Source organism: Hermetia illucens, chromosome 3, assembly GCF_905115235.1.
Source record: "Hermetia illucens chromosome 3, iHerIll2.2.curated.20191125, whole genome shotgun sequence".
Lineage (NCBI taxonomy): Eukaryota > Metazoa > Arthropoda > Insecta > Diptera > Stratiomyidae > Hermetia > Hermetia illucens.
Genome location: NC_051851.1, coordinates 89,686,778 through 89,710,318, shown reverse-complemented (window position 1 = coordinate 89,710,318; position 23,541 = coordinate 89,686,778). Strand labels below are relative to the sequence as shown.

Genomic DNA, 23,541 nt, shown 5'->3' with positions numbered 1-23,541 from the left:
ATCTTACTTACTTTGAACACAACTTCACTTCAAACCATATTATATTCATTGGCGAAGAAAACCTAGATTTCTGAGCACCTCTACTTGCTTTTCTTTTACATCGGGAAGTAACGCCTCCTAATGAATGAGCCTCTTGCGAAATTTCTAGTTTCGCATTTTGAAAGGGAAAAACTGTCTCAACTACTCGCACTCTATAATTTATGGTTAATGTTATGGCATCTGTATTATATTTAAGAAACCGGCACTTTCTAGGATTATATTAACCGTTCGAATTGCATTCTTGTTTGCAGAGGAAGGCTGACGAAGCTGCGTCGATTTTAGCCAAACCTCCCTTCACATCGTCTTAGTGTTCCACTCCAGCTATAGAGTACGATTCTTTGCCAATCATTTTAATTTCCTGATTAATTCAGTTTACGATGAGTTTTAGTTTTTGATTATTGTTTTTTTCCATTCGCAACGACGTGTGTTGTCGCTATAACTGCGAATCAAGTTTAACCTGAATTACTTGACGTACCCATCAATCACCGCTGCTAGTTCATGGTGATTTCACGATTTCCTACGAAATTTGCACTCTTCCTCCATTATTCCACCAACCTTTCTCAACATGTGACCAATCCACTGCCACTTCCAAAACAGCCGAGGCATGAACCACGACTGTATTATTGTGGTGAATTCGCCTCCTCCGACACACGGTACTGCCGCCAAGCGCGGTACTGTCGCCAGGCGCGGTGACGGTTTGGCCCGAGGCCGGCGGGCAGGCTTACGCTGTTCTCAATATGCACAGAAAAATGTATTTTCTTTCGACTTCTCTACATTCGTTATCAACATAGCAATCAACATAGCTTGGGACTTGCGAATTGGCTAAAGGAGGCTTCCAACAGCTACTTTGGTGCGACGGCAGGCAATTTTGCGGCCGAATACCTCTCTTTACAAGCGAGAACCACCGTAAGCAGCAGTAACAGGCTAAACCGTCAACACGTTGGCAACATCCAGGCCACTCAATAACACGATACAGATACAAGTTGCCGAACGACAGAAGTTTCCGAGTAACAGTGGCGGTCAATTTCCCAAGAACATTGGCGCGAAATCGTCTTAGATTTATGATGCTGTTGAGATAATTGTATTTTCAGAACACATTCATTCAAAGCAGTTAAGGTCAATTTAGGGCTGTCATTACCATTCTGCCAATTAATATAAAAAAGAAGAGCCCGTTTAATGGCGAAGATAACTTTACTTCTGTTTCGAGTAGTAATATGTGTCCGCATGCAACGGTGGGTTTCCATATCATCAAGGTATACTATAGTTGTGTATAGTATACCTTCATTCGATTAACTATCCGGCTCTAACCGCCTCGTAAAAACTGGGTTGTCTTACTGAATCGTATTCATTGTCTTCATAACAGTTGAATAATTTTAACAAGCCACTGGAAGGCTACAAAAGTTTATGGGGCAGCAGTAAGAGCAGTAAGTTTCAAGCAATATGCTGATAATTTTTGTTTTTCTTTATATTGAATTCTAATCTGTTTTGTTACCCACTCCAGCGGAGATCAGCGTCTAACTCCATGCCTACGTATCCACACATCGTTGGTAACAAAACTACATTATAGGCAATGTTGACATGTACAGGTTTTTTAACCTTCAAGATTATTCTTTTACCACTGTCCCGATCCAAAAACGATGTTCACCAATTTAAGAATGTTAAAGGTGATTCGCAATATGCGTGAGCAAACCCTTTTCAACTGCCCCGGCGCGATGGTGGGAGTAGAACGCTTACCTCTCAATTCCGTTGCCTTAGGTTCGGATCCTTTCCCACCGTTGTTACATTTGTATCTTTAAGCTCTTCAACTGAATGGCCGCTTTCTCGATTGTCATAGATGTACCGTGGGACAACATAGTTGCCAGATTGGAACTCAACAGATTCCCTGGCAAAAGAGATATTCATCTCTTTTGCCAGGTAAATTTACTCACGGTCAGCAAAGGAGATAATAATTTTCCCTGAGGAGTCAATCATAAAGAGAAGATCGCCCTCAGTGAAATTTTTCAAAAGTTCCGAGAATGAAGCTGGCTCAGTGTTTGAAAAAAATACGATCATATTCGAAGCGGGCATCTACGTAATTTTATTGGTTGCAAAAAGTGGTCAGCGATAGAACTGACGCATCTTCAACGAGCAGTCGACACAGTCGAGATACTGTCTAAACAGACGAAGGGAACGGGGTCTATCATGCTTGGAACTACAGTTTCCTTCATTCTTTAACAAAATCTAAACTAGAGTCAAATGGCTCTTAGATCGCCATCCAACGTATCATGCTATGACTATATTTGCCTGCCTTTGGGTCGTCCAAGAAGCCTCGCCCCATTTTTCCACGATGAGAGAAACCCTGTATTGATGGCGAATGTTCTCATTTTAGAAACCTAGGCCTCAATCGCCGAGAAGCGGCGTTCATTGGTGATTGACTAGGCCTTAGAATTATAGAGGGTAGCAGGACAAAGGACACTGCGGTAAATCGGAATTTCCATTGACGCGTCGGCGTTGGTTGATGGTTTCTTGGGAGATATTTGTACAGTTTAGTTCTGAGCAGGTCTTTGACACTAGCAGTGATTGTGTCTATTTCATTGGTGTCGGAACATTACAAACGTTGTTCAGGTTTAGTCATAGACAATGCTACAATCCACAGGAGGGGATCAGCTTTGTAATGAGAAGAAGAAGAAAACATCATCTACATAGAGTAGTGTGCAGGGTCCTGGAGTTTTGATGTTCTGGTTTTGGTCTCTATGACAAGAAAAGGAATGATGTGAGAATGTTCCATTCGTAAACACCAAGAGAGAGACGCGAAATGGTCTTAATATATTTGTAGTACCTCAAACGTTACGATTATAATCGTGGTAGAGCACTGGTAATTCTCTTAATGGTAATGTAACACTATATACCAGAAACTTCTTCTCTTGATATAATAATGTAATCTAGTGTGAGCGATGTCTCTCAATGAATTCCATCCGTAACCACGCATCGTATATTATGTCATCAGCTTCACTATTCCTAACAAACACAGTGTTATTTATGGTAGTTTGAATAATATCGCGACAGCAGTTACCATGAATGCTTTCAAAAATATTCGCGGTATGAGTAACAACTGATTCGGACAGTAAGTTGAACGGTTGACAGTTAAGCCTTTTTACAAATCAGATAGCCTTTTATTCTCCTTAATAAATCAATTTAGGATTCAGTGTGTTACAGTGTTGTTTCTCAGCTTCCCGCTAGCTCAGCTCCGATATAGTCAGCTCCTATTACTTTCCTTGTCTTCACTTGTTTGAGGGTTATCGTGAATGCATACCGTGTATGTATAATCCCACGGTCCTCTCCGAACGCAGATAGATTTGGCGACTAAAATCAGGGCCCTGATACCACTGGCATTGGGGTACTGGTTTATACTGAGTGCGAGTTTGACACTCATACCAGTGAATGCGAAGCATATCTAGGTAAGAGGCACTAAATGAAAACAAACAGTGTCTAGTGAATCTGCCCTTCACTCTTTGGAGTAGACAACTCTGAAAGGTGAGTACCCGATGGGGATGTTCGTGGACATTGAAGGGGCTTTTGATTGTCCGGTATTCTAAGAGCTCTGAAAGCATGATGTCGGTGGAACTTTGCTTTGGTAAAGTAGAAATCGCTGTATGCTGAAGTGTGGGCTGATCGCTATCTAATACCAGAAGCGACGGAAAGCTGCCTCCAAGGAGGTGTGCTACAACCACTTCTGTGCAGTGTGTTCATCAGCTCACTACTCTGTAAACTGTGAACTCCCAAACCACAATCAAGACTATGCGGACAACGTGGCTATGTTATTTTTCAGTTGAGATCTCGGAATCCCTTGTAGAAATACACCTCTTGCCGTTGATTTGATTGACTGTTGGTTCCTCGTCCATGGACTTTCAGTAAATGTAAATAAAATCACAATGCTATTATTTATAAAAAGGAAGAAAGCGAATGGTTTTTGCCTCCCAAAGATAAAGGAGTTCAATGCTTCTCCTCTCCGAAGAATTGAAATACCTGGGAGTTATTCTAGGCAGGAAGCTCCTTTCGAACAAACATGTAGAGATAAAGATGAAACGAGCTCTCACAGCTTATCGATTGTGTTTCTGGCCCACCTTTGCCTCGCCATGGGGCTTAGGCCTCAAGCAGTAATGGGGATATGATGGATTAAAGTGAAACAAAAGAATTTTTCCCTGTAAACTATCAGCATCGCAAATAACTGTGTATGTAATTCTTACTGGCGCAATAAGCCGAGCATCTAGCGCAAATCTTAATGCGTTACTCAATTTGCAGCCCTTGGGTTTGTTTATTCAGAGCATTGCAACTGAAGTAGCTCGTATACGAATTTGATTAGATCTATGGGGAAATAATGGACGTGGGGGGACGGAGGATTGGAAGAGTAGCTAGGAGAACTAAACACAATTTTCGCAATGCAGCATGGCAGTGGAATTTATATCGTGACTTGACGCCGGATACCAGTCGATTCAGCTGTGAATGAGTACCTGAGTCAAATCAGAATAATAATCTCGGGCGAACGAAATACTGGCCACATTGTCTCCTGCAGGGTACTACAATCCTGTAGTACACCGCTATTGTCTTGACTGAAGTGCTCTAACACACTTCAATACCCTAATCCAATTGGCGATTATTATTGTAATACATCTGCTTGTAAGAAGATATGAAGTTACTTTGAAACGTAGAAAAAACTGGGAGAAACCAGAATAAATGCCTATACTGACTTTTTCTACACTGACGACTCAAAAACAAAACAGGGTTCTGGAGCAGAAATCCACCTCTCTAATTGAAACGAGAAGTGAGCGCGTAAGCTGCATTGAGGAGGTTGAGGAATCCTCTGATCACTTCAAAAGTTATCTAGGAATAAAGAAACCGATTGAACCATGTGTCTAGATTCACTACGGTGGAACTACTCTGCGTATGGTCATTGTGGTATAGAGGTAAAAGCGGGTTCAATTTTGCCCATGCTCAGTGTCATTGGTATAAGCTAATGCTGCTGTCGAAAGCCGCATATGCGCTCTCTGTACACAAAGGCTCTCTTTGCAATAAAACACATAAGGCAATACAGGATAGCATTACAACGAAATACACGGAACTGGTGGCTGTCCACCAAGATCAGTATGGCAATCCGCCCATCACAGCCAGCAAGGTACTATCAAGGATACCGTTCATTACATGAACGCCCTTTTTGTGTATATTGCGGATGTATCATATGGTATACGCATCAAAGAGAAGTCAATCTTAAGCCCCCGATGATCCCTTCGGCAGACACGTATTCATAAGTGACCCGGCCTTTGCTACTTTCGTTTCATTTAATCTGCCATTTTGATGTTACATTCTCGTATAACGACATTTTGACCGTAAGCCATTGTAAGCCCCCCGGTTTCACAATAGCTAGATATGCTAGTTGTCTACAACTACCGGATTATCTAGAGATCAAGAAGAGAAACATCTAACAGTGTCAGCCTGACATCGGTCGAAACAATGCGACATACAGGAAGACACGCTGACAATGCCATTCACTGACAGGCGTAGTTCAGTTTCTTACCCTGAGTCGTCATTACAGAGTCGTACAAAACAGAGAGTCCACACATAGAATAAGCAGCAAAGAGTCCCATACCTCGTTACATACACAGCAATTTACATACACAGCAATTTCGTTAAACCCGTCCTGAACTTGATCAGGTGGGATGGAGGTTCATGCGCAACGGTGCGCGAGTTCAAGCCTTGACAAACATGAGGGGATCATCCGCATAAGCAACGTATTCAACCAATGCACTAAGTTCACCCAACAGTTCATCCACCAGATTTCATTTGATTTCAAGTGGACCCCCGATATGCCCCTGTTGGCAGCCATGCTCCACATTCAAGCATACAACCTTGGACGAATACTTCCCGACCATAGAAGTAGCTATTTACAAGAGGGTTCGACAACCGTGGCGCTGATAAGTGGAACTGCTCCAAATATCGATGGCGGTTGCAGAAATGGCGGACGAGTAAATTTTTCCATTGAAAATTGTTCAAAATATTAATGATGATGAGATCCATATCCCTGTATGGATGTCTCGATGTGGGAAGCATGTCGAACTTATAACCAAATTTCGACCAATCGTCAACCGTTGTCATCATTTGTTTCGCAGAGACATTGTCCTCACACCATCTTTCTGCGTATCTCCTCGCGTCTAACTTTTGCGTTGAAATCCTGTGTGTCATTCAAGGACAAAGTATTTTATGACTATCTTGGAGTGTTACAAAATTATTCCTTGTCTTCGTTGGTGCAAGGCAACTTGTTGACAGTGGCAAGTTAAAAATTTTTAGCTTCAGAGAAATGTACATGGTCTCCCGTTGATTGGCTTGAGATGCTTCACAGAGTTGCGGACATTGAACTTCATTGCAAGCGTTTTGCTTCCCGAGTCATTCTCACTTATAAGAACAAGATCCGATCATATGTCATTTACCGTGTGTCCAGGAAGTTAAGATTATACCCAGAAACTTACTGAAGATGGTCTCAAGCCTATCACACGTTATAGACGAAATTCAAAAATGTTACTTCATGCAATTGGAGCTCGCATGAACTTGGGGGCTCGCATATTAAGTAATCAGAGAGGGAGGGCAAAGGAAAATACGTAGTTGTAAGAAAATAAAAAGTAGACTTCACTAATAAGTCACGGCGAACGTCGAGAAAGAATGAACTCTGTTCACCACTGATAAATGCTGAAATGCAACGTTATTATAACCTCGAAGAGCTCCTTTTGCTACTAAATTCGCCTTGATCCTACGTAGTTTTACTGCAAAAAATCAAATCATGTATTTCACTTGTTTCTACATGAATTTGTGGAGGGGTTTAGTAGAGAGCCAGGTGTTCTTCCGAGAAACATCTAGAGTCAAGTCTGAAAGGCAGTAGACGTGATTCCATTCACTTTCGAACTTTCGCCGAAAAACTGTATAAAGGTTCGCGGCACCGTCAACGACAATCAGCCTCTTCTAAAAGTGAGTACGAGTTCACCTTAAGTTTCATTTATTTCCCTCATCGGGTTGTTTTATATCATCACTCCTAATTATGTGCAAGGGTAAGCTCATAGCGACACAAAAAACATAAGGATGCTTGTGGCATTGATGACAGCTAGAATTTGAACCAAGAGCAGCGAAATTGACATGCTATCATTCTGTTCCCTCAGCTATCTCTAAAAAGGAGATATTACAATTGCGAGATAATTAATTCTAATGGAAAATGATAAGTCTTTGCAAAGGCATGTGAAAACAATTGATAAATAGAATTTCCTGGAGGAATAGCTATTTCAGAATTGATAAACTTATCAAGCATACCACATTTAGAATAAAGCGGTTATGAAAGTGCAGGAAAAACTAAAATTCCTCTTTAGATTGCGCTAATTATAACATTTGGTTGATCTGATTAAAGGAAATGAAGAGTTTTTCTATAAATTCGAGATCAAATTAAAATTAATTTGTGTTCTTTTAGTTTTAAGTTAATTTCTAAAATCATTGGATTTCACGTTATCCAGAATTGAAGTCACAATCGTGGTTTTCATTACTGGAAAATGTAACTTTCCATACCACAATTCGGGGAATTGTATTATAAAACTGCTAATTCGCAAACAGAAATCGCTAACAACTTTCCCAATGTATGCGAGAAAGCAATTAATGTCGTTGGAGCAAAGCGAAACTATCTAAGACCAACCTCGTCATACATATAACTGACACTTTATAGGATACTCTACACCACAGTGTGGCAAGAATGCAGTCCTCAAAGTTACCGTAAAAGAAATTATTTACAGAAAGTTAATAAAAATTGTTCTTGAACTGGGAAATAAGCTCACAAGATAAAGGCAGCTAACAAAAAAGAATGACCAGCAAGGGCTGATAAGAGAGAAACAGCTCTACCAGGACTCGCATAGACAATGCTACAAATGGGAATACGTTTTCTTCTCAAAAATTCTAATATGGGCGAGGAAATTAGACATAATTAAACTAGTGGATTTCTACTTGAGAGTCTGGGGAGGTCTCATATCAAAGTCAATTAAGACCTCGAAAATATATTCTCCCTTTAAAGGGAGCCGTAATAAAGCACAAAAGTGTTATAGTTAATTCTCTAATGTTGCCGGAAAGAAAGCCTTTCTCACAAAATTGCTAATTTATATTGTTTCCTGAACACTCAATATTTATGAATGTGTACATCAACCCTCTCATTACTACTAAAGAAGGGAACATGCGGATGATTGCGGCCTGAAGTCGGAAAGAAGAATTGTAGAACGGTCTTCAATTAGAAAACCGCGAAAGTCGAAAGAGGTCGAAAGGAACCATCAACTAGCTTTGTTCAATTTGCGAATGTTTTGCTAGAAATCAAGGAGACTGTAAAGTGAATGATGGAGGAGGTAAAATTACGGAGACGACCGTTCAAAGTCAACAGAAAATAAAGAAAAATTGTTATAAGCTACGGAATTTAAACTTCTTGATAGAGGGGCAAAGTGAACAGTAGTATTAAAATGTAAAGCGATGGAATTAGATTGTAATTGCTGTAAATACAAGCAACTATGCAAGTATGCTCAGTGCTTGAAGTGAGAAGGGTATATGTGCGTTGAATATGCCCAATATTCAATTGGGTTTGATGCTGACATTTCATATCTTAAGGGGCGGCAATTCGACGTGAAAAGAGTAATTTTTAACAACTAGTTTGTAATTAATAGCAGGATTTCCAATAAAGTTTTCAGTGGGACCGTATTTTCTAGAAGCAACAGAATGACAACTCCATGTTACTGCATTTTATAGAGCTAAGATGAACATGAGGGAGGATTCACAGTAAACTAACGAAATATGTTATTATTAACTTTATTTGTGTAAATATTGGAACGCAGGGCATTTTGAGGTCCAGATAACATGTGCATATCATTAAACATTTTGTTGAGATTATTCGCTAGGTTACTTTCTTTACACAATTGGCCGTTTTTAACCTACATGCTCACCCCTACTGCTTCGTACAGTACATACATATATGATATATTTATTGCATGCATCTGAATATTTACCCTTCACATATTTAAATACGCATATTCACATATTTAAATACATATTGTATAATAGGAGACTACCCGAAAACTTCGTTAACATTAAGAAGAGGGACGAGACCTAATAATCGAAATTCTTCTCTCGAATTTTTCGTAAACGGTCGAAAATGCGCAATGTTTTTTTTTCATCATACGATTTCGAACAATGCGCTGAAAGTTGAATCTCCTGCATTTAACTTTCTTGATCAATGATCATTGTTTCAAGCAATTTATACTGGCGTACAAATAATTAAACGAGTCGGGAAACCGGAAGCTTGAGGTTTTGTCCGTTTCTTCTGTGAATAAATTTGAGTGCAGAACTATCCCATTTATACGTAGCCACTAATGTATATCCACTTATCATCAGCCTACTAACTTTAGTGTGATATTGCAGTAAATTAACACGGTAAAGTCAATTTTGAGCTACTGTAACTTTGTTAGTAATAGTATGAGTTTGATCAAACTTAGAGATAACATGCTTCATATTATATTCTATACTACTACAAACTCTAGTATAAACTTAAGGGAATTTTTACTCAATTTCCCCAAAACTATGGTAATATACAATTGTTCGAGAAACGCTTCAAAAACAATGTTCGAAAAATGCGTTCTTTGAAAATACTGGGACCGGACTTTTTTCGAGATTCAACCAAACTCACGGTTGGGTGAGAACGAGATGGTATAATAAACAAAACGAAAGATTAGTGTTAATTGATTAATTTTATTGCCCGCACAAAGCAGGATGAGAAGAAAAGAAAACGAAAACGAGAACGAGAAAACAGTAAACAGCGAATTGCGCGTCAAAAGATGATAATAAACGTCAAGCGGAGATTTTGATAGAGAACCGCTGTAAATTTACACACACAGTCAGCGCTAACGCATAGATAAGATGAGATGAGAAGCGGGAGATTTGAACATTCTCCCCACCTTCTCCACCCGTTGGAGAAGTTTAACTTGATAAGACCTGAGGCTGAGAATCTCCCTCGGTGGTTGAGACTGGCAATAGTACCAATTTTGAAATTGGTCGCGTATATGTGGAGGTTGCAGTTTTGAGGGTTACCACTCGAGTGAGACCGTCTTTGCCGGGATGCGTTTGAATAACTCTGGCGAGCGGCCACTTTGATGGAGGAAACCGCTCATCAGAGATGAGAACCAATGATCCTTCTTTGATGTCATGGTGAGATGTTTTCCATTTAGAAATGGACTGATGTGACTGCAGATATTCCGCTGACCAGCGTTCCCAGAAATATTGTAAACGTTCCTGGATCCGTTGGAAATGAGAGAGTCGAGAAGTCGGTACATCGGTGAGTGTAGGCTCAGGAATGGTGTTGAGGGGAGCACCTCCAATGAAGTGTCCAGGCGTGAGGGCAGAGAGATCATCTGGGTCCTCAGTGAGAGCACTCAGCGGTCGTGAGTTGAGAACGGCTTCAACTTGTGCGAGGAATGTCGAGAAGTCTTCGTAGGTGAGAAGCGTGTCGGCAATCGTTCGTTGCAGATGGTATTTTACGGATTTTACCGCTGCTTCCCACTTTCCACCCATATGTGGTGCTCCAGGTGGATTGAATTTCCATTGGGTCTCGTCATTTGCGAGAATTTGGCGCAAATGCTGCGATTTTTGTACACTGCTATTGAGAAGTTGCTGAAGAGTGACGTCAGCACCCTTGAAATTAATACCACAATCACTAGTGAGTGATTTGCAAATCCCACGGCGGCTAGTGAAGCGGCGAAATGCCTTGAGGAATCCTTCGGTGCTGTAATCCGTGACAGCAGATGTTGAGAGACATATGAAGACGACGGCCTTGTAGGTTCGAGTTCCGCGTCCTTGATAATATTTGAGAGACACTGGCCCCGCGTAGTCAACTCCTGTATGCTCGAACACCAATGAGGGTTGTACTCGTTTCGCAGGAAGTTGGCCCATTAACTGCTGAGCACGTATTCCTCGTATACGTGTGCAGGTGACGCATTTTTGGATGAATGATTTTATCGGAGCTCTGCCTCCGATGATCCAGCAGTATCTACGAATGTAGTTCAGAGTGAGCTGTGTTCCTCCATGTAGAGTGCGATGATGAGATGTGACAGTACGCAGTCTTTCGGAAGTATAGGCGGATGTTTTCTATCTTCGTCAAGCTGAGAGTTCTGAAGTCGACCACCGACTCGTAAGAGCCCAGTTTGGTCAATGCGAGCTGTCAGACGTGATAGTGCATGAGATTTTGGGAGAGGCTTGCCTTGTGAAAGTATGCGAATTTCTGATGATAAGTATCCCTGTTGTGTAGTACGAATCCAGTAGATGAGAGCCGCTTGCAAATCCGCTGGAGTGAGAGGCGAGATGTTGAGTTTGGAGTCTGGGGTCCGTTTGAAGACTGCCACTGCACGTAGTAAAGTAGCAGTGACTTTGACAAGTTTTGTGAGAGTGCTGCATCGAGTCAAGAGATGATCCAAAGGCAAAGATGGAACTGATGAGATGACATGTACTGCCGACGATCGCATTTCCATGTCTTCATGAGAGACATCAAGTGGTGAGAATGAAGGCCACTGGTGAGAAGGTTTGGTTAGCCAGTCTGGACCTGACCACCATAGAGAGTGTTTGATGAGTTGAGAGGGGTTTAAACCCCGTGATGCGCAATCAGCTAGATTTTGCTTGGTGGAGATGAATTTCCACACTGCTGACGGTGAGATTTCATGAATGTCACGTACTCGGTTCCTAACAAATTCCTTCCAACGAGTGGGATCACTGTTAATCCATGCAAGGGTGACCGATGAATCTGTCCACAAAGTAACTGGCACGTTGATCAAGTTGAGAGCCTTTTGTGTGCGCGAGATGAGCTTCGCGAGGAGTAATGCGGCAGATAATTCTAATCGTGGAATTGTGAGACGTTTGAGAGGGGTAACTCGAGTTTTTGCACAAACAAGAGTTACTTTTGATTGCTGATTTGTATGAGAAACTCTGATGTATACAGCTGCAGCCATTGCAGTTTGCGATGCGTCTGAAAATCCGTGTATCTCGACGTGTGAGAGGTCAGATGTGAGATTTAGCCAGCGTGGAATTTTGAGATTTGCGAGATCAACCAATTCACTCCTGAACGTCTTCCAACGATGAGTTATCTGGGGAGTTAGTGGGTCATCCCATCCAATCTTTTCTAGCCATAAGTCCTGCATCAGAATTTTGGCTCGAACAATGACTGGTGAGATTAATCCAAGAGGATCAAAGAACTGAGCTGTTTCTGACAGTATGATGCGTTTTGCGATGGCCGAAGTTTGAGATGTACGGCCTGTAAAAGTCAAAATGTCCGGAGAACATTTCCAAGACATTCCGGGAATTTTCCACGTAGACTCATCGAACTGGTGAGATGTATTGCTGCTGAGACCTGATGAGTTGACTTTACAGAATGATTGATGATTGCTTTTCCACTTTGCTACTGGAAAACACCCGGTGAGACAGAGCGCTTCAACCTGAGACGCGATTTCGTTGAGACGTGAGAGAGTATCAGCACCTCCGGTGATGTCGTCGACGTAGCTACCCTTTTCAAAAGGTTCGATTGCTAACGGGAACTTGTGGCTCACGTCGCTGAGAAGTTGTTTAAGAACGCGACATGCTAAGTATGGTGCTGGCTTTGTACCATAAGTAACGGTTGTAAGATCGTACATTGCAGGCTCGCTGGTGCTTGATTGATGATCCGTCTAAAGTATTCTCTGGAATTTCCAGTCATCTGGATGAACATCTATTTGACGGAACATTTTGGTAATGTCCGTTGTAAAGATGAATTTGTGCTGCCTTACATACAGCAGTACATCGAAAATGTCTGCCTGAAGTTTCGGACCGGTATGCAACGTATCGTTGAGTGAAATTCCTGTGCTTGATTTACAGGACCCGTTGAATACGACCCTCAGCTTCGTGGTGAGACTATCTTCACGCAATACTCCGTGGTGAGGAAGGTAAAAGCTCTCAGTAGGTGATGACTTATCTTCTGAGACTTTTTTCATGTGACCCAGCGATTCGTACTCTTTTAGAAAATCTGAGTACAACTTAAAGAACTCAGACTGGTTAGAAATGCGTTTGATGAGCCTATTGAGCGATTTTTCTGCGATATGCTTCGTTTGTCCGAGTTGTGGAGCATTCGATTTGAAGGGTAGGCGCACCACATACCGACCTGCACTGTCGCGAGTGTGTGTGCTCTGGAAATGTGCTTCACATTCTGCTTCTTCGACGCTGAGCGAATCCTCCCGATGAGACGAGACATCCTCAGTTTCCCAGAATTTGGAGATGTTGTCATGTAGCTGCTTATTTGAGATTGTGAAACCCGTATGGGAAGGTGCACTGGATGATGAGCCATCGACTGGACCAAGAATTGTCCATCCAAACATGGTGTTAAATCCGTAGGCTCATTTGGTGAACTGGATTTAACTCCAGATCTTAAGATTTTGCCGTAGGAGTCTGCACCGATGTCGGGGCCAATTCTTTGCGAATATTTCGACTGACGGCCAGTTGACGGTAAGATTCGGGAGAATGTGTGCGTTGAACTCTGCCTGTTGAGTTGAGAATCTTGATAACAATGTAAAGTTGACAGCTCCTTCTGTTTCTCCAGATGAGACGCTACCTACTCCAACAATTGGAATGTAGACATTCGAGACAGCGAGGTTGAGAGTGCGGAAGAGTTCCTGAGAGATGAGGGTAATCTCCGATCCTGGATCGATGAGAAGTCTTACTGGGTGAGAATTCCGTGACGATGTTAAGATGAGAGCTTGAGCAGTTGCCAGCAAAACCGTTGGACGAGATATGATTTTCTATTTGAGGTGTTGATGAGACTTTCGCACTGAGTTGAAAGATGCTGAGATGTAAGATGATGACGCTAAATCCTGGAGATATGAGCTGTCAGTTTGAACTGACTGATGAGAACTCCACCAAGGTCAATCTTGCGATGCCTTTTCCTGGCTGCTGGACGTTGTTGGATTAGCTAAGCCCGGTTGAGTGTTCTGATGAGACGGCTTGCTGAAGAAGCGGGAGTGGTGCAGCATTGAATGTTAATGCAGAAGGCACGAGATGTTGCCAGATGAAACTGTTGATATGCTGAGCTATAATTAACTTTGATAGCCATAGTTAACTGATGAGATTTAAAAGTTCGTAAAACTGAGAATTACTGCAAATGTTCTTCGTAATGTAATACGCGCACTCACAAGATCGCACCACTGAGTCTAAAATCGCACTTTACAATAAATAGTTCGGAGTACTCGGCAATAACTCGAAGTTCAAGGCACAAACTGCACTCAGCACAGTTTCTTACAAAATGTAAGCTTAAAGAAGCCCGAATCCGGCTCGAAGGACCAAAAAATGTTCGAGAAACGCTTCAAAAACAATGTTCGAAAAATGCGTTCTTTGAAAATACTGGGACCGGACTTCTTTCGAGATTCAACGAAACTCACGGTTGGGTGAGAACGAGATGGTATAATAAACAAAACGAAAGATTAGGGTTAATTGATTAATTTTATTGCCCGCACAAAGCAGGATGAGAAGAAAAGAAAACGAAAACGAAAACGAGAACGAGAAAACAGTAAACAGCGAATTGCGCGTCAAAAGATGATAATAAACGTCAAGCGGAGATCTTGATAGAGAACCGCTGTAAATTTACACACACAGTCAGCGCTAACGCAGAGATAAGATGAGATGAGAAGCGGGAGATTTGAACAACTATTATTATCTTAATCTGAACGGATATCGATATGGAGAGTATTTTGAGACCTAGAGACCATATTTCGACAGTTTCATGATTTTTTCAGCTTTCTCGGTTGCGTAGTTTCCGTCCGTTAAGGGGGTCATCCCGTGTGACGGATCCGCGGAATCGAATTTTTTTGGCATCAACTATATGTAGATATAGTGTAGAATATATAGGCAAAGTGATTTTTTGATAGTCGAAGTCGTTTAGAAATTATAGTGTTAAACACGCTTTAAGTCGCATGCCAGATTTATGTCGATCGCCGTAATAAAGCTCGTATTTATCGGTCCGAATGACGTTCGAATGACTTCCCTAAAAGGGCAAGAATCGAAGCCAAGGCTGTACATGTGTTTCTTCAAGGTTTATGGGCAAGGTATAACAAATTAATGGTCAGTTAAGGTTTTATGGCTATGGCATTCTACTTTTTAAATGCATTTTTCTCGAAACTGCATGTTGAAACTCGACTGCCACCATAGCCCGAAATCTATCCAACCAAATTCTTTGAAATTTTTACTATTTATTTAAAACATATTTCTACGGTCCGCAAACAAGGATAATTGCGATTCATTCAGTAGTTTTTTTCTTATTCCTTGAAGAAGCCGTAAAAAAACACCAAAATTCACAAAAAAAAATTTAACACGGCGCCAAAAATTTACCTTTTAATATTTTTTAATAATCCTAGGTTTGGGACTGTAGTTAGGTCTGTACGTTAGAGTGGTGTTTACTTTTTTTCTTGGAGATCATCGCAGCGCCCTCTAGCGTGGCAGCAGAAAAACACATTTTTTTCGAGGTGGGTGTATAAATTGCTCTGTATTTCAATAACGAACTATGCCATCGGGCTACTATGAATGATCAAGATATTAATAAATCTATGGTGAAAAATTCGTATTTTTGTCTTTATCCAGTTCTTCACAAAAAATTTCTAAAAAAAGCCAAACAAAACGGCCTTCAAACGAGATGACCCCCTCGAAGAAATCATTACTTTCCACCCCTGCCACTTGCCGCCTTACTAACAAATCCCAAAACTAGGACCGGCTTCTCGAAAGTACTAATCGAGACCCTTCATTTGAAACCCCACATGACTATATTCGGTAACAAAAATTTTTACGCACCCCTTTTGCATGTATGGGAACCCCCCCTTAATCTCAACGTAGAAGGATATCACTCACTGCATAGCCGGGCGTTCACATTTTCCACCTTCTCACCAAATTTTGTGTCAATCGGTATAGCCGTTTCTGAGAAAAGTGCGTGTGACAGGCAGACAGACAGACTGACATTCAACCGATTTTAATAAGGTTTTGTTTTGCTAACAAAAGCTTAAAAAGCCTGAAACCGTTCGTATAGGCTCACTTTGTTGTGGAACTTTTGAATTTATATATGAGGATTATATCACATGCATCTAAGAGTGTAATAAATTCCCATGAAATGGAACGTTTCAATTTCAATATCTTTCAATTTCTTCTATATAGGGAGCCCCTTAACCTCAACATAGAAAAACTCATGACAATTGGTTCAGTCGTTTTTGAGTAAATCGAGTGTGCCAGACAGTCATTGAATCGATTTGAATAAGCTTTTATCTCACCCAAAACATTAAAAAGAGGAGAAGTAGCTTCTTCAATTATGGAACTTTAAGATTCCACTCAATTGTCAATCATTTTATTTAATTATGACGTCAACATCTTGTTTCCATGGCATTCGCGCGAAATTGATAAGTTTGAACTGCTATAACTCTGATAATAATAGCCAAATTTCCATAAGGGTTTGTAGTATTTTATGCGATACTGTCTTCTACGCTGCTGGGTGAACTTTATAGGGTTTCCACCCAATTTCTGAAAGTTACGCCTGGCATGAATTTTGCGGATGTTACCGAAGAGGAAGTTCGACGAGCCATAGACAGGTCGAAGAACTAAAGGGGCCCAGGTCTGGATCGGGTGCAAAATTTGTAGTATAAGAAATTTACCAGTATACACAATCGGTTGGCATACAGTATAAATCAGGTCATGAGTCGGCCGGAGGAATTTCCACCCTTCCTCACTGCGAGGATTACCTACCTTATCCGTAAGAAGGACACGGTACAGGACCCCGCAGACACAAGACCGATTACTTGCTTACCAACCCTCTACAAATTCATAACGTCCATTGTTAGTGGCAGGGTCAATGCGTACCTCGACACCAATGATACTCTGTCCGAGGAGCAGAAGGGCTGCCGAGTTGGGTTAAGGGGTTGCAAAGAGCAACTCATCATCGACTCGGTAGTTGTAGGACAAGCAATTAGAGGCCAAAGAAACCTCTTTAGTTACTTTTTTGGCGGCAGTCATAGAAGGGTGGCATACAACCTTATCCATGTATATCTGAGGGTGCTGATACCTCAGAGCCCAACCGTATATGGAGGGGCATCTTCCAGGGGGATTCGTTGAGTCTCCTTTGGTTTTGTATGGCACTGAATTCTCTTTCATGGCTACTGAATGATGCTAGAGGGCATGGTTTTGCAATAAAATATGGGCTAAGTGCTAAGTGCCAACTGACACACTTGATGTACTTAGATGACATCAAGCTGTATGCTGGTACTGACGGCCATCTTAGAAGTCTGTTGCGAATAATAGGTATGTTCAGCCGTGATATTCGGATGGAGTTTGAATGAGAAAAGTGTCGAATCCAAGCCATCCGCAAAGGTCATCACGAGCCGCAAGCTGGACATAGCATTGGTGACCTCGACATCGAAGCTGTGACCGAGACAAACTACCTATGTTCGAGTTGGTGATCTGAGGGAGGCTCTGCTGTCATAATACCTGCGACGTGTAAAGCTGGTGCTGAAATTGCATCTCTCGGAGAAGAATAAAATAAGCGCATTGAATGTATTCGCTATTCCTTCACTGGCTTATGCATTCGGAATATTGCCCTGGACGAAGACCGATCTGGAAAACGTCCAGCGGTGAATATGTCCAAATCCCGAATGCATCATCCAAAGTCTGCTTTGGAGCGAATGAACCTGCCTCGAGACATCGGAGGTAGGGGCGTGGTTGACTGCCTCCACTTAACTTGAAGGATTGAATCTTTCAATCCGCTGGGTGGGATGAAGTCGGACCAAGAGCGGATCGTTGAATGGAAGTCGAAGGCAATGCACGGTAAATACGTGAATTGTCTTTGGCAGCCATTTGTCGATTTGCATTTGTCGAACAGATGGCTGTGTGGGGGAGCTCTTTCCTGAGATGGAGGAGTTCATTTGTGCCACTCAGGACGGCGTGGTCGCCACCCGAGCTTATAAAAAACTCATCATGAAAGAACGGGTGCAGAACGACCAGTGCAGAATGTGTAGTTCGGCGTTAGAGACGTTGGACCATCTCATTTCTGGCTGTACTTTTATGGCACCGGCACCAGGCACCAGGCATAATGCTGTATGTGAGGTTATCCATTAAAACCTTGCATACAAGCATGGACTGATCACGGGAGCATGTCCGGTTTACCGATATGAGCCGCAAGCAGTACTTTATAGTTCTGCTTACAGCATGTATTGGGACCGGCAAGTTCTGACTGATCACCATACAGCACACAACAAGTCTGACGTACTGTTAGTTGACAAGACGGGTCGTTCCGCGTATATTATTGATGTTGCTATCCCCCGTAACAGCAACATTAGGCGGAAATATGTGGAGAAGAAAGTGAACTATGAGTCATTGGCTCGAGAAATCAAAGAAATTTGGCGTCTCGAACGGGTGGTTGTAGTTCCCACAATATTGTCTGCTACAGGTATTGTACCTACATCCCTCATGGCTTCCTTGATGTCGTGGGACTTTCGCACAATCTGATTCAAACCATGCAAAAGTACACCATTCTGCATACGTGCTCGATGTTGCAGGGAGTACTCGACGGATTCTCCCATTCACCTACCACCGGCCACTACCACCAGCGCCCCTTTAGTTTTTAAGTAGGTAGGATCGTCCAAGCCTAAATGCTTGGCACTTAGTGCTAGTATTAGGTAAAATCCGGTTTCTGCCGAGATTATGATAACTCGGAAAAAAAATAATAATCATTGGTGCAACAATCTAATTGGATTAGGGCTTTGAAATGTGCTGGAGCATTTCATTCATCGTGACGGTACACTACAGGATTACAGTACCCTCTAGGGGGCAATCTGGTTAGCATTGCGCTCGCCCGGAATTGATACCCTGATTTAACTCAGGTACTCATTCAAAGCTGAGTCGGCTGGTCTCCGACGTCAAATCACGATACAAATCCCACCGTCACGAGTGAGATTTGAACCGCGACCTTCCGTACGACAGCCTTGTGCTCTAACCACTCAGCTGGCCGGACACTCAGGAAATTATTAGCCAGAATAAAAGACATTATTTGATACTTGCCTAACACAAAAACTGTTCATAAACTAGATCAAGTGCGAACAATTCGCCGTAATGATGCACAGCCCTGGCTCAGATGAACTTTCTCGACCTGGCATCCACCCAACAGTGGTGCCGTTCGACCCCAGCATCCACATGCACAATATTCAGCTTAAGGCAGAAACAAGCGTTGGTTGTGCATTTGCAAAACACAACAAAAACGGTTAATGATCATTTTCGAAATTTTTAAAAGTAATTTTCAAACATTTAAATGAATTTTAGGGATTTTGTGATGGCGTAAAGTCAATAAAAGTGATAACTTTAAAAATTAATATATGAAAATAAGAGGATGTTGGGGTGGCAAATAGGAAGTGCAAAAGATGGTAATGGAGGTGTTGAAGGGAGCTATGTAAAAGAAAAGATAATATGATGCATACCAGGAACCGAATCTGTTAAATGCTTCTCATAGGACATGTCGGGTTTCAAATGAAATTAGTACCTAGACATAAGTCAGCGATTGGAAAACCGGTAAAACCCCAAAAAATTATACTCATATACTATATCCAGGCATCGAAATCTCCTCAAAAAAGTTAATAACGCCATGTGTCTAAATAGCTGACTCGCTGCGCACTTATTTTTTACCGCAAATAGCAGGCGAGTCCCTTGCATACGGCTGTTTGTAAGGCAGATTGCGGGCTGACTCTACTTAACTTGGAGGATCGATCTTTCAATCCTCTGAATGGGGTGAAGTCAGACCAAGTGCGGATTGACGAATAGAGTGGAAAGGAATGCACGGTAAATATGTGAAATTTTACTGGCGGCCATTTGTCGACTTGGATTTGTCAGACAAGTGGTAGTGTGCTGGGCAGATGGAGGAATTTATGTGTGCCATTCAGGACAGCGTGGTCACCACCCGAACTTATAAAAGGCTGGTTATGAAAGAGCGGGTGGAGAGCGACCAGTAGTGCAGAATTTGTGGTTTAGCATTAAGGACAATGGACCATCTCATTTCGCAGGCAATAGTTGATAGTTCTGCTTACAGCATATATTGGGACCGATAAGTTCTAACTGATCGACATGTAGCCCACAACAAGCCTGGCGGGATTTTTGTTGAGAAGGCGGGTCACGCTGCGCATATTATTGATGTTTCTATTCCTTATAATGGCAACATTAAACGCAAATGTGTAGAGAGAAAGGTGAATTAGAAACCACTGGTTGTAGTTCCCATAATGTTGTCAGCTACAGCTATTGTACTTAAATCCTCCACTGTTTTGATTGATGTCCTGGGACTCTCACACCGTCTGGTTCGAGCCATGCAGAAGTACACCATTCTGCAAACGTGTTCGATGTTGCGGGGAGTTCTCAACGGATTCTCTCATTAGCCTAACATAGGTCACCATGAACAGAGCCCCTGCGTAAGTAGATAGGATTGTTCCAACTTAAATACTTGGGACTTAGGTAGGGCTTGTATTAGGTAAATTCCGGCATATGCCGAGACTGTCGCAACTCGGGTAATATAGACCAAGTTATTGTAATACAGGATTGTCATTTTCATGTAACTTAATAAATCATCGAATGCCGCTATCATTGAGAAAAAATAATTAGATATAACAATATCCTTTATATCCGCAAGGCGAGAATCTACGCTCGAGTGAATCAATGTCAAAATGACCAAATTAATAGACATGCATTAACAATGGCTGAAAAAAACTCTAATCGATTGAATTCGAAGTGACTGAAAGGATATACTAGCCATGGTCTGGTAATTAAAGCTGAGAGTTGGTGGAAGTGGTTATCACCCAGACGGGGGATGTAGTTAGTTGTAAAGCAAAAATGGTTTTACCCTGATTTATCTGGTGGTCTAAAGGCATCGAAGAAGTAAAAAATCGAAAAAGGTTACTGAATTTCATTTTTGATTATTAGTACATGAGGAATTGCCTATCATACAATTAGTCCTGCAGTTTTGGAACACTCCGTATAATAGACAAGGGTGCCAAATTTGAATAATAAATAAAGTAGCTACTCTTTGGTTTGTTGTTAGTTGTATATATAATAATATAATATATAATGTGCTTCAAATTTTCAATTTATGTATTTATAGTTTCGGTAGGTTCAAGAAAGAATAAATGGAATATCTTCGAAAGATTCATTAATTGATTCATGAATTTATAAATAATTAATTTTTTCGAGGTGAATGCGTTTTTAAGCTCACTCCCTTTCTTTTCAACGAGCTTAAAAAGTGGACCAGGCATCATAGAGTTCTAATATGGGTTCTCTGTCGGATATTTTACAGGCCCTTTTGCATATGCATAGCCATATATCAACTCAATTTCTGGACAGTAGGACAAGTCACGGCCGAATAAATTGCAACTGATGAAAAGAACCTTTTCAGCCATTCTGTGGAAGAAAAATAACAGCTTCAATCGCTGCTAATGAAATGTAACCCTTTTCAAAATGCTAGACGCGGTGCTATTATCAGCAAAAGGGGGCTGATGTTAGTGGTCAGACCTACAGGACACCAATTGTGCAAATATCACTTTCAATATTGGCGGACTTTTACCCATCGATGGATATTATATTGAAAGGAATCGATGCTATCAAATAACTAAAGCTCGTTAGATATGTCGGACTACCACCAATTACTTATTTCATTCCGATGTGACATTAAGCGATGAAATTGGTATTTGATATCATTTCGATTAGATTTTAACTTTGGCGCTAGCATGACTTTTTCGCATATAAAACTAAAGTAGTATTTGATCTATTTTATTGATGTTGTAAAGATAATAAAATTATTATTGATTACGCTGACAACACTTTCTAAGGCAAAAACAAATGCATCTGGCAGGCTTAGACTTACCGGTGATACATTCCTAGTGTTATTGTAGGTCCAGCTAAATCGCACTGAATCTGGAGGATCCGCGTCCACTTCGCACCTTACCGAAATCGTGCTAGAATCTACGGCGCCGACGGAGGTCTGCTCTGTTCCAGGCTTGCATCGCGGAGCATCTGCAAAGAGGAACCGGTCATTAATGCAAATGTGGTTTCCGGAAAAGGAATTCGTGATTAAGGTTTCGGGTGTATCTCCGCATGCAATGAAGACAAAACGTTGTTATGGACTTTGAACAGAAATGAAAATCAAAAGGAAAGGTTTCCAGGAAGGAGATAAGAGCGTTAGTGAATTGGATTGAATCTACGCAACTTGTTTCAGGACGGAAATTCGATTCGAATCGCTAGGAGCTGACAGAAGTCACATGCATATCCCCTTCCTAGAGGCGTTTGTTATGTAGATAGAGCGTTTTACTTCCTTTTAGCCCCTTTGGGTGCCGTAATGAGTATGTGCATAAATTGTCCTTGTCCTACATCGGGCAGGGAATAAGACTCAAGGGAATAAATAAAATCAATACCTTCAAAACATTCTGTAAGTTTCTATCTCAAAACCCGTAGAAGTGAATAACGCAATAAAGCATAATAATGCAATTCATCACAGACAACGGGACGAATAATTTTTGAAAGAATGAAAACAAGTCCCTACCCACATTTCCTTTAACATCTAACAACAGCCTCTAGTATACACATCCACCTACATCAAAACCTCCTTCATTACATATAAATAGATTTAGGAAGCAATAATATCACGAGTCCTGTAACGCAGCATGACTTGGAGCGAACTTCGATGTCGCATTAGTACTTCGACTTTATGAGGTTTAGTGGCTCCCCATGTCGCCTTCTGATGTTAGATTCAAGCGAAATTCCAGCAGCAAGCATGCGCCTCCGGCCGCAGATATGTCCTTCCAGCAACTAGAGAATTCGTTAATGTGTAATGGGGGCTAACATCAAGGCGACGACACATACTCACAGGACAAGCAAAAACTGGAAAAAAATCTAGCCAGCAGACTTCCATTGTCTAAGATTCTTTCATCGGAACAATGGCCAGATCAGCATGTGGTGCTGGCCATTAAATTGTCCTCGACAAAAACAGAAAAAGAAAGAAAAATAGAATATGTGAAATTGCTCGCCATCCACGTCGACGAGGCTCGAGCACAAATAGAAGAATTAAGTGTAATACTATTCGTAATTAGTGGTAGAAACGAACCGGAAAATGAGGTTGCAAATGAATGCGGCAGCTATCTTTGTGCAAATACGAAAGGATACTTTATAGTAGAATAATTATGTTGTTTTTTGTGATTAAAATGTACGGCCGTGATTAAATGTGGACTCTTTTTATGGCACGGAGAGAATAGAACTCCCAACGATAGCCAAGAATACGAGCACACTCCAGCAGACACTTATGTCCATTTTCATGATGGCGATCTCAATAACTCACATTATTTATTGTTGTTTGCCTTCGGTATGTTGGCTATCATTATCCTTGGAGGCATATACTTTTGCATT

At 41.5% G+C, this 23,541-nt stretch overlaps 1 protein-coding gene across 3 annotated transcripts in view; it reads right to left on the bottom strand.

Moving 5' to 3' along the window:
• Window positions 1-23,541, bottom strand: part of LOC119652334 (hemicentin-1) — a 447,036-nt gene that overhangs the window by 40,840 nt on the left and 382,655 nt on the right. For all 3 annotated transcript variants that reach the window (XM_038056346.1, XM_038056348.1, XM_038056347.1), the window contains one exon: window positions 22,007-22,155. In XM_038056346.1, coding sequence (XP_037912274.1) covers window positions 22,007-22,155 — 149 coding nt within the window. The remainder of the gene's footprint in view (window positions 1-22,006; window positions 22,156-23,541) is intronic.